Genomic DNA, 17,084 nt, shown 5'->3' on the forward strand with positions numbered 1-17,084 from the left:
TAGACTTTATCATGAGGATAAAGTAGATTTTGTTGCTCCAGATTGACTTTAATTTAGATGAGCTGAGGCAAAATGGCTCCTATGAAAGCAAAGGTTGCAGACCCCTGGTTTACAAGGTTTTACAGCTGTGGCGTCCCATTTAGTGAAGATAAACACTTTTCATTCTGTGTCTCTGTAGGAAGGTGCATTCAAAGACGCTTCTTCACTCACCTACACCTCCCTGTTCCTGAAGCAAGAAAGTGACAACTGGGATCCCAAGGACAACCGGATTGTCCAGGTGACCAGAGAGATGGCTGACACCATCTGCTACATGACTCACTACCTAAAGAACAGAGGCCCAATACCGGTAAACACCATCAGAGGGCGCTCTATGACTACACATGAGTGTTTTCAGGCGGCTCCATCCACAATCATCCCTCTCATTTTGCAGAATAAAGAAGCATTTGTCAGCGCAGCCAAAGATGTGATCTCAAAATGTCACTCTGTGACTCAGTTTATCCGAGTTATCGCCAACCACTGCCTGGACACGCAGTGTACGGTCGAGCTCTCCTTCATAGTCGAGCAGATTCTCACCATCACTAACCAGCTCAACATCATCTCCAGGTCAGGAGAGTTTTTCAAAAATAAAATAAGAGATTATTTAAAACAAAAAAGAAAATTCATTTAATGGGGTCATTTATTTTCTTTGCTCAGTGTCAACGCTGTGACACCAGGATGCAAGTCTTCAGATGAGATTCTGGTGAAGAACGCACAAAATCTGCTCCAGACGGTCCTCAAAGGAGTCCACGCTGCAGAGACGGCCTGCATCAGAGTAAATCTGACAGTTTTAAATTTATCTTCAACTTGTTTTTAAAAAAATATAATAAAAATGTGCATTTACAGTACAGACAGGAAGGGAATATACTTAATCAGAGATAACATTTTCTGATTCCAGGGTTTGAGGCAGCCAGAGCCGAACTCAGACGGCGCAGAGGCCACAGCTCTGTGTTTCCAGTGGAGGAGGAAGCTGGAGATCCATCGCGCCCAGCAGACCTCCAACCCAGAGACAGACGAGCTGGGGCTGAGGAAGACCTCATCTCACCCTGTAGCACCCAGCCTTGCTCCATCAGTCAGTCTGACCACTTCTCCTTCCAAACTCAAATATTGACTGTGATCCACAGATTAAGAATCCCAGAGCAGATCTGTTTGATCTATTTAAAATAATAAAATGGATCATTATTTATGTCCTGTTTTTTTAACTTAGCTTCTAAGAAACAAGTTCATTTGTCTCCTGTTGACGTAAGGAAAGAAGTGATTTGCATAAGCCAGCATGCAAAAATACTCCCACTCCTTGCACAATTACACTTCGTCCTACACGTCTGGGCTGCAGAGTACAGATGTCAAATGTTAAAGCTAGAAATGCCAACCGCTCCACTTTCAGTCACAAGATCCTCAACAAATGTCAACATTCTGTCCCAGCACTGAGGAACCAAAGAAATTAACAACATGCAGGCAACCTGCAGGCTGACAATCAAAAGATTCATGCAAAAAAGCAAGAAAGTAGGAAACATTTCAAGTTTTGACTAACAAATTAAAGCAGCTCCTTGTAGCTTTAAAAAATATTATTGAGATAAAGAATTTTTATTTTTCTTACAGAGGGTATTGATGATTAAAGACACTAACTCTAAATAAAATCATGTGTAAACATTTAGTTGAACTAAATCTTCATCCCATCTGTCAATAAAGCCTGCCACCGCTCTACTTCACCTCCTACAACATCAACAGCCCACCAACTTTCCATGCACCTGTGGCTAACCTCAAGTTTTACAGCCCTGGGAAGATAACTACATCTACAAAAAGACTCATCTGGAAGAAAAGCCAGATTTTAATTTCTGTGTAGATGAGTTGAGTTATTTTATTACTATGTTATTGAATTCAAGTATTTGTCCAAAAATTTTCCACTGTTTTTTGATTATATTTTTCTGATTTCTTAACTTTTCAAAAATACAAAACTGTTCAAAAAATTCTTGAAATCTCATAGAAATTGCCAATTTTGCAAAATTTTAAAATTGAATTTTTTTTTGAAAGTTTCTGAAATTTCAGTCCTTATTAAATTTATGCACATTTTTAAAATGTCAAATATTATTTCAAATTTTTGAAATTTTAAAAAAGTTTAGCAAATTTTTGACATTTCAAAAATGTTTCGCAAATTTTGAAATATTAAAGCTTTTAAGTATTTGCTAATTTTTGAAATGTCAAAACTTTGCATTTTTGAATTTTTTGAAAATTTTTGAGATTTGCAACATTTAAAAACATGTAAGCTTTTTTTGACATCAAATTTAAAAAAAAAAAAAAAAATTTTGCAGTTTTGAAATTTTTAAAAATGTTGGCATTTTATGAAATTTCAAAGTTTTTGTTAAATTTTTTGCACACTTTTTAAATGTCAAAAGTTTTGCATTTTTGCAGTTCTGTAAATTTTGCACATTTGCAAAATTTTCAAAAATGTTAGCATTTTTGATATTTCAAAAATTTCATTTTTTTCAAAGGTTTGAAATTTCAAAAAGTTATTGAAAATTTTTTGTGAAATATTTGCTCATGTTTTACAGCTGAATTCCTGAGAATTGTCCTTCAGCTGCAAAAATTTAGTGTGTCTGATTCAGTAACTGTCCTTTGCCAGAAATAGATTATCATTTTTATCACCCCCCCCAAAAAAAATTTCCACACAAAGTCTTAAAACTGGGCATTTAGCTTAGGTAAAATGAGATTTTACAAATAAACACAGGTTTCTGAAACAAAAAACTTATACTGCCTTTATTTTTCCAGATACTTGTTATAAAACCACTGAAATGTGACAGGCAAACGTTAAAATGTCATACAGTTTTTATAACAACCATAATCACCAAACAGAGAAAAAAATAAAGAAAAACACTAAATATTAAAACACTCATAACCAGACTGTACAGGTGATACAAAATAGGCATTTACAAAGTGATTTATGAAAAATAAAAAAGTAACACACGTAGCTTAGTTACAGTAAAATGAGCAGAAACACAGAAATGTTGAATAATACTAACCGTCTAACTGAATTCATCCTCTTTTAACCACAATTTTATTTACAAACGTGAAAATAGGTTTCATTGTCATATGTAACGTAACCAATATAATATTTCTCTTTGTGTCAGACACTTTTCTTTCTCGATATGCAGAATGGACTGAAAGGTTTTTGACTTTCTATGTACAGGTGTGTCAGCACCTTGTGCTTTGGGGAAAGGCAATGTCCAATAAAATGACACCAGAATTAATCAGCTTCAATTTTCAAATGAACAAACTGAAAATGTACCAGGCAGAAACAGTGTCACGATAATTTTTTTTTCATAGAAACAAGTAGTTGTTAAACCTTTCTGATTATGTCACAATGCTGCTGAAGGGGGCAGCAGTAAATAACCGATATATGCATTTTAGGTGCAGGGTAAATGTTAAAAATCCCAAACTCTGTCAGGGTTCGTTATAAAAAATAAATGATCCAGCAAACATTCACTGACCTTTTGTGAAAACTCCCTTATCATAAAATTCAGCATTTGCACACAAATCTCAAAATAGAAAAGTTTTTTTTTAAAGAAATAACAAATAAATTCAGGTAACTTTGATTTGATCGATGCATTTGCAATCCCTCTCTGCAGGTAGAGTGATCAGATTTTGTTTCTTGGAAGGTGAAATGCTTTAAAGGTAGAGTCCGCAGGATTTGTGTAAATTTTACAGGAAAAATTCTGCTGGATCGCCATTTCTAGGCATCTTAACGTGTGTGTCAGTGTCAGTGTCTGCCTCAAACCCTCTCCTCTGCCTGGAAGTTGATGTTTGGTTTCAGAATGTTTCTGGGAGACTAGTCGAGGTTATATCAGCCAATCGGAACTTGGAGAGCAGCACGGGATGAAGAGCGACACAGGTTAGCTTTCTGCTAACAAGGCATGTGTTAATAATCTGTGGTTAGCTTGTGTTAACATGCTAGGTCAGGGGCACGGCTCTTGAGTCTCTCCCACTTAGAAACACGACGCTACAGGTGGTTGCTGGGGTAGTGAGTGTGTTTCTCGTAGTCACGGTCGGAGGTAGTGGGTGTGCGCTGACGCTGACACTGATCCATGAACAAGTAACGTAAATTTTTGCAGACCCTACCTTTAACGTGAACTAAGAGCTCATTAAACAATATGTTGTTCTGTTGGTGAAAACTATACGTTCTTCTTTTTTTGATTGTTCAAAACATCTTGAAGATAATGCGATAAAAGACCTTAACATACACACTTTTAAAACACACTTCAGCATTAATATAACTGTTAAAATGTTCTTTACACTGTGTCAGAGCTTTGTCTCCAAACTGGTGAAAGTGAAATGCACAGATAGGTTTTCTTCTTTACAGAATCGTGTATGTACAGAAATAAATAGTTTTCCACGTAAAGCTAAAACGGTCGAAGTGTTCACTGACAGAAAGGAGACGCTGTGGGGTCAAAGGTCTTAAACACGTCTTTCAGAGTCCTGTCATCCTCCTCGTCAGCGTCTCCCTGTTTGGGATCTTCCTCCATCGCCTCACCCTCGTCGTCCTCCTGCTGCTCCTTCTTTTCCTCTGCCTCCTCCGGAGCTCCTGCAGAGCCCTGTCCTCCTGGTTTGGCCTGCCTGGGGTCAGTGTACTGGGGTCGGATCAGCCCTGCCAGAGCCTGGATGGGGAGGTTGTGAACAGCGGGGGGTTTCACGGGTGAGGTTGGGAGTAGAGAAGCAGAACCGGCAGAGTCCGGCTGATCCGTGGGAGCGTCTGTGCTTCTGGCTTCCTCTGTGGGGTCACTCCTGTGTGTTGGCGACTGAGGCGGGTTGGTGTCTTTCTTTTCTGGGTGTTTCAGGATCCCCGCCTTTTTAGGGGGCTCTGCTTGGAGCTGCTCGCCTTGATTGCGAGGATCGTACAGACTGATGCCCCCGAGGATGGTGGTGGGACTCTCCAGGCCGCCGCCTGAGGACGCCAGACGAGGGGCGTATGGCGGCAGCTTCTCAGGCTCCAGCTTGGCTCGTGCAGCGTGTGGTGAGGAGCTAGAACTGGCTTTCTGTAGCCGAGGGTCCACATTTCCTCCCCCTGTGCTCGGTTCTTTCTGACCCAGCAGCTTTGAGTCCAGACTGCCTGTGCGCTTGAGTCTGGGATCCACGATTTTCTGCTGACGTGGATCTGCAGGTCTGTCAGAGGATGATCTGGACTCTAGAGATCCAGAGGACAGTCGGCTCATACGTTCCTTCAGACGCGCAGCTGCCAGTCTGGGGTCAGTGGGTGGAGGACTGGAGATGGGAGGATGGTCAGCCAGGTTTGATCTGTTCATCTGAGCGTCTGCAATCAGGGGAGGAAGAGGGAGGTTGATGGAGTGCTCCTGTTTGGGCACCAGGGAAGGGATGAGGTCTTCAGGAGCCCAGACCACAGTCTGAGCGAAGGCGGGCCGCTGCAGGATGATGTCCACTCGGATGTGGCTGAACTGCTTCAGCTGGCAGCGCGGGTCCCGCAGCACGACGCTGGGACCAGCATCGAGAGGGATGAGGACAGCTTTGTCCCTCAGCTCCCTTTCTCCTTCCTCATCCTCGTCTCCTGCAGAAGGCTTCTGAGGAACCGGCTGGCGATAGGAACTCGGCTCCATCGGTCGCGTCTTCCTGGGGTCTCTGGAGAGGCGGGGATCTGCGCTCCCATCACTGTCCTTTTTCACATCTGGGGGGCGCTGTCGAGGGTCTGATTTCACTCGGGGGTCACTGGGAGGGCCCCTCTCCTTCACAAGCCGAGGGTCACCGAGCGCTGCAGCCAGCGGAGCAGCCTGGGGGGGCTTGGACTGGGACTGATGCATCTCATTCTGCTTCTTTAGAGACTTGAGGATGGAGGAAACACAGCTGCCGTCTTCATCGTCACTGGAGTACCAGTTTATGGTTTCATCTGTGAAAAGGGAGTGAAACATTTTCTGTTTTTGATGCTTCGAGCTTGTTTCAAACTGTGAGTGGATCGTTTGTTTATCATTAAACAACTCAAATACAGACATTTTCTCTCAAACATGAAACTTCAGGGTATAAAAACGATGAATCTTCACTCACTATAGGATAATAACTAAATCCAGACCAAAGGAGCTCACACCAAAATCTTCTGATTGTTACAAGGCTCCAAACTCCAGTAGGCTGAATCCAAATCCACTCACCTCTGCTTGCCGTGCTCTCATCCTGGCCCTCCACTCTCGCTGGTTCAGCCCCCTGTGGGTTTGACTGTTGTTGTTGTTGTTGTTGTTGTTGTTGTTGTTGTTGTTGTTGTTGTTGTTGTTGCTGTGTCAGGTGCAGAAAGATGGCTTTCTGGACTGCTGGTGGTAAAGACTGTAACTGTGACTCCGCACCCATCTGCTGCTGGAGGTTCTGGATAAAGGCGGCAGCAGGATCTACCCCGACGGAGAAAACAAAAGTCATCGTTTTCAGAGTTTTAACAACTGGTTTGGATTTTCATCAGGAGGCGCTGATTGGATGTCTTTATATCTGTCTGACAGGACACAGTGCGTTAACGTCTGTTGTGTCCTGTCAGGCTATATGAAACATACAATGGGTGTCCCCCAAGGTTCTGTGTTGGGTCCTTTATCATTTACAATGCAAAAAACTTCTTAGTCTGGAAAAATTAGGGCTGTAATTTTAACGCGTTAATTAGATTAATTAATTACACAGCAAATTAACGCATTATCAAAATTAACACCGATTAATCTGGATCCCAAATCCGGGGGTTCAAAAATGCACTTATTTTCAAATGTTTGGCATTTAAAAACCGTCTGTCCTATTCAAAAGATGTAAAAAAAGTGGTGTCATCGTCAGATTCTCAAATTTCCGACGATCCCTGAATGTATCACACGTGACATAAGCAACATTCTTTAAACCGAGGGAAGAGAGTGATTTTTGTGGGACTACCGTCCACATCCCGTTAATTCAAACGTCCTTTTTTGAAATTCTGCAGAAAATCAACCGTTTGCTCTAGCTCAATTCTGTAAAAAACAGATAATTCTACACTTTTTACTGCTTTAAACAAAACCTGAATGATCGATATATGTCCTGTATTTAAATCTAAAGAATTCTTAGAAAATCTCCTTCCATCTTCTGGATGTCCTGTTTCAGCTTGGGGCTGCTCTGCACCAATGAGCAACAGATTGTGTGTTCAGAGCATGTAAAACTGAAAATACTTCACTTTTCTTTGATCCAAGGCTTGACCAAAGTGTTCCTCACAGTTTTTAGCCTTTAGCCCTGGTTCTCCTGACCTCATAGAAGTATAGAAGTTCATATTGCAGTGAAAATTGAGTCCACATTGAGTAAAAGTGTGACAGAAGCAAAAACCGTCCTAAAAATCAAATCAGCTTATCGTAGGTGCAGGACTGTGTAGATTTTGTAAAGATAGAACCACAACACTTTTTTCATGTGTTCCTTATGCATCAGGGTACCTAAAAATGTAAAACAATAAAAATAAAAAAATAAAAAATTAATGCCTTTTAATGTAATTTTAATGTCCTGGAATTCAAATTCTTTATTTTGGGACCTTGAGCAGATATGAGATTAAAATGCGATTAATTAGATTAATTAATTACAAATCCTGTAATTAATTAAATTAATTTTTTAAAATCACCTGACAGCACTAGGAAAAATATCTTGTTTCAAGTTGAGAAAAACTAAAAAAAAACAGCCAGTGAAATAAAAAAAATTGCTTGAAAGAAGAATTATGTCTTAATACAAGTAACTTTTCTCTTGTTCCATTAGCAGATTTTTTTACTTGTCACACCAATTCAGACCTCATTTTTGTCAAATCAAGACATTTTTTCTGGACTGGTCAGGTGAATGTGGCTCAATTTAAGTCTAAAGACATTTTCTACTGAAAATAAGACAAAAACACTGGATTATACTTCAGTTTTTTAAGTGAAGTTTATATAACAATGATCTCCCACGGCAGTGTCTTGGAATAGAAATACAAATGTATGCTGACGACACTGTTTTGTATGCACTTGCCAAAACAGCTGAGCTAGAAGGGGTCATGCCTCAGCCTTAACAAAAGTTAAACTAAAGGTGTGTTTTCCTCCAAAACCAGTATGCAACCCATCAACGCTGACATTAAAGGCTGAGGAGATGGAAGCAGTTAATGAGTTCAAATATCTTGGCGAAGTTTTAGATTCAACCCCTTGATACGAAGAAACATGTTGGGAAAATGATTTTAAAAAACCATCGTACACAGTTTGTTAAACTTTAAACATATAAAAAGCTGTCTTTCAGTGGATTTAGCCAAGACTTTTATGCATGCTATGATCCTTTACCATACTGTATCATATTCTGGGGACAGGCCTCAGAGACGGTCATTAAACCACTGGAGTCTCAGTGTAAACGAAACTTAAATATACTGGACCGAAAATTCAATGGAGAAACATCATCTTTTGAGTTTTGAGATCGTTTTCAAATTTATTTCTTGTGTATAAGAGTGAGTCTATAAGTAGGGGAACATTTCAAGTAAACAAAAGTGAAAATACACCTGGAATGTGCTTAATTCATTAGTTGACAAGCTTAAGCTCTGATGAATTTGTAAATATTTAAGCTACAAAAAAATTGGAGCATAATTTTGTCAACTGTGCTATGGATAAAAGTTGTGACTATTCTCAATAAATCCATATTGTACTGAATTTACTGAATTTGATCATATTAATGTGCCTCTCACCTTCTTGCTGACCCATGGTCTGGTTTTGGAGGAAGTTGCTGAAGACCTCGACCGGGTTCTGGGTTCCCATGGATGGAAAAGGGAAGAGACTCTGCAGCATCTGCAGGTCTGGAGGAGGGAACGGAGGCCTCTGCATGTTGGGCATGAACGGTGGGGGTGGCTGCATTGGAAATCCATGTGGCGGGACCTGTCCTGGAGGGCTCTGAGGCATCGCTGCTCCTGTGGGGTGACCCATGGGACCAGGTGATCCAGGAGGAGGAACAGAGGGAGCAAAGGGGGCTGTGGAAACGTTACTCCCACTCTGTGTTTCCTCTGCACCTCCGCTGAACTCCTCTGTGCCCTCGCCTTGATTCTGGGCGTTGAAGTTGGAGCCACTAGAAAGAAAACGAGCATCATTAGGTCGAGGATGAGGTTCAAACATTCCTCACAGAGTCGTTCTGCTGGCGATAGCTTGTTTACCTCAGAGCGATTTTTTGTGCCAGGTCTACCGTCGGCTGAACTTTGATTTCAAACAGAGACGGGATCTTCTTCCCAGCCTGACACGAGGCTCCATCTGTCGGACTGCTCTGACCAGGAGTGGGCAGCAAACCTACGCCAGGAGGAGGCTTTGGGAGCGGGGCGATACCCTGCTTTCTCAGGTCCTCCAGCTCCAGCTCGTCCTCTCGGGCGTTCTCCTCCTCAGTGTTAATTATCTGATAAAAGACACAGCGAGGAAAAAAAACACATTCTTTCATTAAAACTGAAAATCTGTCGAGAATTAAGAAAGTTCATCTTTTCTTTTATTCTCACCTTTTCAAGCAGCTCTTTGGTCACATCGTTCAAAGCATCATGGGAGAATTTACAGTTGTCTCCTTGATAACATTTGGCCCCAGTGTGAAAGAACTTGCATGGGTATTCATGTGCAATCACAAGTTCAGGAAAAAAACAGCTTTTCATTATGGAATACAGTCATGCAGTGTTTTTACTGGAAGAAGAACAACTTTTGCATCTGTTTGTCTGAATATCACTCAGATCTGAAACTACAAACTGTTTAAATAATGATATACCGTATTGACCAGAACATAAGACAAGGATTTTTCAGTGGAAATAACATGAAAAGGCTGTGGCTGCTATAATTGGCTGTGGTCGTCTGTCAATCACAGCAGAGACGCACTGACAGGAGATGATTATCAGACTAAAGTGAACCTAAAGTTTGGCGAGTTAACAGAAAAATGAGGCAGAGCTGTGATGCTAATTTCAAGATAATAATGGTCGATGCAGCAGAGACATTAAACAACTGTCAAGCAGCAAAAAGTATGGAGTTATGGAGTGTAGTGACCGAAGATGGCACGTCCATGAAGACCGTATGGAAAATGCAAACTGTAAAAGAAAAGATTATCTGTAACCAAGAGACTGACAAGACGATGTGTGAGATTACGGAGGAAACGTAACGAAGGCATGACCATTACCAGAGTTAACATCAGAATAAAATTTGAAACACAGATCTTAGTGATTGTAAGTGCCAAGTATGAAAGTGGAGTCTTTTATTTTAATGAATGTTTCCGAGTTTCAATAAAAAATAGTTCCTAAGTAACTTCTGGTTATCAGTTTTTTTCTAAAGATTGGTTTTGAAAAGAGGGGAGGGTCATCTTATAATCAGGGTCACCTATATTCAGGTCACAAAAACACATTCTTTCACTGAGGGAAAAATGACTTCTTATCCCCAACCTTTAAGAGGTTTCTTGGCCAAATTTCAGGACTTGTACGTCAAAAAAAAAACAGACTTCACAAACCACAAACACATTTATCAAGACCTTTGGACTCATTTCTCACATGTTTGGATAATTCTAAATATAAAAATATGTTTCCAAGAGCTGAAAACATTCAAACATTTTTATTTTTTCCTTTCTTTTGTCTGTCTTATCTTAGGTCATACGGTCGTCCTAATTCAGTGCTTTTCAAACTTTATTCAGAGATTTTCCTACTGTGAAACATTTTCTTTTTCTTCCAAGCACTTTTGGTTGGAAAAAGACTTAAACACAATACAGTACACAAAATTTAATGCTGGATATCTAGGGATTTAGTAGATCCGGCTCTTAGTTCCTGATTAATGAAATACTCTTCATTAACAGACGCTGTAAGACTTAAAATGAGTCAAATTCAACTGGTCAGTCCAGAAAAATATCTTGTTTCAAGTTATTTAAAGACAAAAATGAGGTCTGAATTGCTTATAACAAGTGAAAAAATCTGCCAATGGAACAAGGAAAATTTGCTCAAAAACTTTCTTAAAACTAGAATATTGTCTTAACACAAGAAACTTTACTCATGTTCCATTGGCAGATTTTTTTTAACTTGTTACAAGAAATTTAGACCTCATTTTGTCTTTAAATAACTTGAAATTAGACATTTTTCTGGATTTATCAGGTGAATGTGGCTCGTATTAAGTCAAAAAGACATTTTCTACTGAAAAAAAGACAAAAACACTTTATAAAATTTCCGTTTTTTCCAGTGAATTAGGCATATTTTTTCCAAATACTGACAGAATTTTGCTGGTTTCTGGTTTTGAGTGTGTCCCTCTGTGTTTTCAGAAGCACTGCTGCTACGCTTCAACCCTGATGCTGTTATTTGTGTTTTTATCCTGGTGGGAAAGAGACTCTTACTTTGGGGGAAATATAATATTCAGTTGATGAACTTTAACCTGTATTTGATCCAAACACTGATAGAATAAATGGTGTTGAAGGAATTTTGCTTGGTTTGTATTTTTTTTTAATATACATTTTTGAACCTTGCACACTCTCTGGAGCGCCCTCACATACCTCTGTTTGAGAACAACTGTCCAAACTGATTTTATGTGTAGGGGAAGCTTCGGAGATGCAGTGTTTGTGTTTCTTTGATTCTGTAATCGCACTGACTTTCATTAACACTGAGAAAATAAAAATATGTGATAAAAAACTCTGCGCTGTTGGAAAAAAAAAAAAGGATATTGTGCATGTAAATGCAGTTATCTCCTTTACTGCAGTAACCTTGGAGATAAAATTTGCACAGCTCCTTCTTCTTGTCTGGAACAACGAGCTCATGCTCAAACTTGCACTGCTCCCCCTGAGAAAAGAAAAAACAAACCAGGTGTTGTCACCATCAGTGTCTGATAGTTTGTGTATTTAGCAGCAGAATGACTCTGAATAAAACAAAAAATAACATAAATGTTGCTTTACCTTGATGCACCGGCCCTCCAGGAAGTACTTGCAGATGTATCTCCCGTTGTGTTCGACTGTGTGCTGGTTGATGAACTCTTTGCTCATAATCGGCCGCTTCTTCTGAAAACCAGATGAGTTTCTTCCTTCCTAAGAAGAAGAGAGAAGAAACCAAATGAACAGGGAATAAATTCTCTTTGTTTGATGAAATCTGTGTTAATAGAGATTATATAATAGAGACTTACAGGAGGCATGTCATCCATGCTCTGGTCTCCTCCCCGCCCTCGCCCGCGTCCTCCCCAGGGTTTCCCCTTCAGCTTCTTGTTCTTGTTGAGCATCCCGCGCCCTCTTCCTGGTCCGCTCCCTCTGCCTCGCCCCCTCTGCCCGACTGAAAGTGATCGTCAGGAGAAATCACACGTTACTTTTCAGAGTTTTCTCTGAAGTAACTTCAGAAATCTCTGACCATGAGAGCGGCTCTTACACTGCTGCTGTTTCATCCCCCTCATGTTTCCTCTCTTCATCTGCTCTCTGCTGTGGCGACCTTTCCCCTGGTTCTGGGAATCCTTCAAAGGTGGATAATCCGACATATCATCTTCATAATCATCTTCCTCTTCGTCGTAATCATACTTGTCATCGCTGTAGTCGCTGTATTTGTCATATTCGCAGCTCTTGTGCAGAGGAGACTTGCCATGTCCTCCCTTTGAGTCCCGTCCATGCTGGGGGAGAAGGAAACGAGGAAACGATCAAATCATTAAGCTAACATCGTTGGTTTGGCTTTTAAATTAAACAGGCACGTAACTAATAATGAAACACTTCCTGGATGTTTTTTTTTATAACTGTTTGTAGACATTAAATCTGATGGTGACTGTGTTTCACTTGCATCGTGAGAGCAGACGTTCACTCACCTGAGAGGACTGGCTGTCAGACTCACGGTTTGACCCCTGACTCTTGCGGTTTTTGGGTCTTTCTGGTCGGTCGTAGTCCGAGTCGTAGCTATCAGAGCTGGAGCTGCTGGAAGGGGAGTGGTGCTGAGGAGAGGAATGATTAGAGTTACTCTTTGACCAGTTCTGCTTTCATTCATGACTCAGTGTTGGGTAAAAAATATCTCTCACCTTCCGACTGTCACGCCTCCTCCTCTTGGACCTCCTCTTCTCTCGGGTCTTTTTGTATCTCTTCCTCGAGTGCCTGTGAGTCTTTTCTTCCTTCTCCTTAGTTTTTTCTTTCTCCTTTTCTTTTTCTTTATCCTTCTCTTCAGTCACCTCTGGAGCCTCTTTGTTTTCCTCTTCAATCCCGATCCCTTCATCGTCTATTTCTCCATCCTCCAGTTCACCATCCTCCCTACAACAACCAGCAGCACATTAAAAAAGACTGTGACAGATTTTTTTTTTTCATATTATGAGTGAAAACAAGTCAGTTATTAAACTTCTAGAAATAAAATGAAACTTCGCATAAGGGTCAAGTCGCCTTTTCTGTTGATTACATTCATAAATAATACACTCTTTGTTTGCCAAGTCAGATCAACAGCACACCTGATAATGAGTCATAAAGTTTAATTTCACAGACACTTAAAGGAAGAAACTTGTTTGGCAACTCAAAGAAATCATTTTGAGGACTGGAAATATACAAAAATACTTCAAAAACAATCAGTATTTATGCATAATCTTGAAGGAAATAGGCGTTTCTTGCTTTTCTCAAGTGTCTACAGAGGAGTTGTTCCTAAAACATGACCCTACTGTTAGCTCAAGTGAGTTTTAGACTTACACAGTGCTTAAATCTTCGACAGTTTGAGAGCTAAAAGGAGATTTTATGATATTTTGATGCAGAATTTGAACTAAAGTAGCAGCAAAGAATTAAGATTTAATGCCAAATTTAAATCTATTGATACCAATAACAGCAGGTTACTCTTGCAAAGCTTGATCAGAACTTAAGACCACAGTCCATGCACTCCAAAAATCTGAAATCCTATCAAGTGTTTTTGTCTTATTTTAAGTAAAAATGTCTTATTATTCTTTATATGAGCCACATTCAACTTATCAGTTCAGAAAAATGTCTTACTTCAAGTTGTTTAAAGACAAAAATGAGCTCTGAATTGCAGTTACAAGTAAAAAAAAAAATCTGCCAATGGATAAAGAGAAATTTGCTAAAAAAAATTAACTTCAAACTAGAATAACGTCTAATGTCTAATGTACTTTTTTCTCTTATTCCATTGGCAATTCAGACCTTGTTTTGTCTTTAAATAACTTGAAATAAGACATTTTTCTTGACTAATCAGTTGAATGTGGCTCATATTAAGTCTAAAAAGACATTTTGTACTGAAAATAAGACAAAAACACTTGATAGAATTTCATTTTTTTGCAGTTTGTAAGACCATTTCTCATTAAACCAAACCAATGACACAATTTCATATCCCTTCTGTGACAAATATAGTCAATTTACACAAGATATAGGTTAAACATTTCATTCTGCAGATGTTTTGTTCAAAGCAGAGTATAACAAGCAAGAATTGAGACTGGAGCTACCAGGGCTCTGATGATTTACTGATTTATTAACTAAGGACATTTAATTGACAAATATTTGAATGAATTTTGAGAAAAAGTGCCAAACATTTGAGCTCTTTAAATAAAAGGGTTTGAATTTTTTTGTAACTTGGTTTGTTGATTTGACAAATGAGGCAATTCAAGACAATAAAATCATTCAACTTACTCGAATTTGAAGGATTATAAAGCGACTGGGCGACTCTTTGTTTAGGAAACAATCACAAGCTGAAGCCCTGGTAGCAGCATCTTCATCTGACTTCAGCTTTTTAATTTTCAATGTGACAACCTTCACAATTAAAGCTCCCACCGTACGTCAACAAACCCTGCACAACAACTGCTAACTTGCAGTTTGATACACAGATAAATTAAAGCTTTCATCCCTTTTTTGTTTTTACATTAACGTGTAACTAAATAACAATTAAAAATAATGGCAGGAAAACTCTGAAAACCATAATTCAAGAAAAAATCAAACTGAGGAAGCAAATTCCTTTAACTTTTAACATTTAAAAAAAAACTTAAGGAGGACCCTTATTGGATTCTCCAAGACTTTTTGGTCAAATTTAAACAGTGATGCATTCATAGTAGAAAATTTGCCAAGAGTGAGTCATTGAAGGTGTTAAATAGGGCCATGCACACCTATAACATCTGACACAACTCACATGGACATAAAGAAACTTGTAAATCTTTGGTTAAACATTAGCAAAATAATTTCCTTCTCTGTTTAAAAGGTCTGACAGCCATGCTAAGATTGGAGACCAACCACAAGGACAAAGACATGGCCTAAACCCAGCAGAATCACACAAGTCAACCCTGCATAAATCATCTCTCTGCAGTTCCACCATTTGCCCGCTAGAGGGCAGCACAAAGACAGGATGGGCGTGGCAATTGCATCATAGCCATTTGCATAGTCCCCTGCAGATGGCAACAATGAAGCCAAGAATCCAGCCCAGTACTACAGCAAATACAAACGATGAGGTCTGATACCTTGCGTGGAAAATGATCATGAATGATCGACAAAATGATGGGAAACCTGCGCTATGTGGACAGCGGTATCAATTGCACCAAAGAGCATGCAAAGATATTTGAGGGGGAAACCGTGGATTCAATCTATTCTGCAATTGATGATTTAAAATAAGAGAGAGAACAGTTACACAAGCATGTAGACCCACAGCACTGAAACGCACAGATGAGCGTATTAAGAATTGCATAAGAATGTTACTCGACCTTTCATCCCCTGCAAGCTCAGAGTCTGTCATGTTTTTGTCAAGAACAGGGGCTGGGGGACTGGAAACAAGGCTCACAGAAGCCATTGGAAAACGGATCTGCCTCCCTTCTCTCCGGTACGAGTGAGTTAACACAGTCACTCAAGGAGACGTTGTGTTGTGAGAGATGCTGGAAGATTTCAGACTGGAAAAAACTCACGGTGTTACATGTCTCGACAGAGACAGTAAACAGACAATCTCCTCTTTCATATCAATGACGTTTTAACTCTGTGAGCGCAGCTTGATACCCCGCTTTGCTAATGTCCCGTCGGTTGACAGCTGCCATGGTGAAACAGAGGAGACGGAGGGAGAAACAGACAGAAATGTAACCATGTTCGTTGATTTCAGCATCTTCATTGGCTTTCTCAACAGGGACTTCATCTCAAAATGGCTTCTGAGGTCTGCAGCAGCACATTCCTGGATCAAGTATTCCTCCGCGTATTTATACTCCAATCGGATCTATCTAACAGGATGGAACAAATACTCCCCAGCTATTGGTTGGAGTGCGCGCGAGCACAGACAGCGGGTATTCTCATTGGTTCGCAGCAGTGTCAGTTATTTTCAACATCTGCAGGAACAAAGTGCGTACGACGTTCAGTTTTGTCCTCTGTCAATGTTCTAGTTTTTGACTTACGCATTTCAAATTCTCCTTTTTACTCGATGTAGGAAAAAAGAACATCAAATGTGAGGCACACAGTTTTAGTAACTATAAAATTATTTCCCTGTTTTTAACGCCCACGGGCTCGTGCGCGCGCACTGGGCACGAGCGTTGGACCCGTTTGATTTCGGAAGTCTTGCAGTCTCGCCGGTAGCCACCAGATGTGGCTGTGGGCCTACGAATCAAAACTAAAACCATCAAGTTTACCGTAATAAATACAAGATTATTACTCTATGAGAGGTAAATTCTGAAGTTTTAAAGTTATCTAAGTAAGTAATTCTGAGCTTTTCTATGACAGCAACGATAGTAGCTAGCTTGACAGAGCTAACGGTTACTTCTCTTAAATTTATCGTACAAAATTTGTAAAGGCGCAGTTTACCTTATGGTGTATAAAAAACTGTTTTATTACAAAAAAAAATCTTCAAGGCTTAAATGCAACTAAATGCAGACAGTCGCAATTAAACGTAAAACATATGAACAATTTAGGAATATGCCGTGTTCCTCGTCGGCCACCGTACAAATATGTTTGAAAAAGAACATTGCAACTTATCTAAAAAAAAAAAAAAAAAAAAAAGTTAACCAGTTCGACAGTTTTGATCTTTTTTGACACGTTTTTAACTTGGTAGTGTCATAGTAGCCTGCTTTTATCTGTGTGCATTTTTATTTATTAGAAACAAGAATTGAATTGAATCAAGATGAATTCAAGATGTCATCATTAGACACAGTTAAACTGTTTGTTTCCCTGCGAAC

At 39.7% G+C, this 17,084-nt stretch overlaps 2 protein-coding genes across 2 annotated transcripts; one reads left to right on the forward strand and one right to left on the reverse strand.

The window, feature by feature from the left end:
- The first annotated feature begins 274 nt into the window (after window positions 1-274).
- LOC141795510 (vinculin) lies at window positions 275-1,922 on the forward strand. Its single transcript, XM_074676416.1, has 5 exons — window positions 275-346; window positions 431-603; window positions 694-811; window positions 935-1,108; window positions 1,244-1,922. The coding sequence occupies exons 1-5, from the start codon at window positions 290-292 to the stop codon at window positions 1,280-1,282; spliced, it is 561 nt and encodes a 186-aa protein (XP_074532517.1). The 5' UTR covers window positions 275-289; the 3' UTR covers window positions 1,283-1,922.
- A 1,533-nt stretch (window positions 1,923-3,455) lies between these two features.
- Window positions 3,456-16,108, reverse strand: zc3h6 (zinc finger CCCH-type containing 6). The gene is made up of 12 exons (XM_074676124.1): window positions 15,639-16,108; window positions 12,990-13,215; window positions 12,783-12,905; window positions 12,359-12,593; window positions 12,123-12,265; window positions 11,899-12,027; window positions 11,669-11,785; window positions 9,497-9,604; window positions 9,167-9,399; window positions 8,708-9,081; window positions 6,183-6,413; window positions 3,456-5,926 (listed from the first exon to the last, which is right to left on the reverse strand). Exons 1-12 carry the CDS (start codon window positions 15,722-15,724, stop codon window positions 4,449-4,451), a joined length of 3,483 nt encoding a protein of 1,160 aa, XP_074532225.1. The 5' UTR covers window positions 15,725-16,108; the 3' UTR covers window positions 3,456-4,448.
- Window positions 16,109-17,084: the final 976 nt, after the last annotated feature.

Source organism: Halichoeres trimaculatus, unplaced genomic scaffold (genome assembly GCF_033239565.1).
Source record: "Halichoeres trimaculatus isolate MK-OKI-2021-1 unplaced genomic scaffold, fHalTri1.1 fHalTri1_scaffold_8, whole genome shotgun sequence".
In the NCBI taxonomy this organism is placed as follows: Eukaryota; Metazoa; Chordata; class Actinopteri; order Labriformes; family Labridae; genus Halichoeres; species Halichoeres trimaculatus.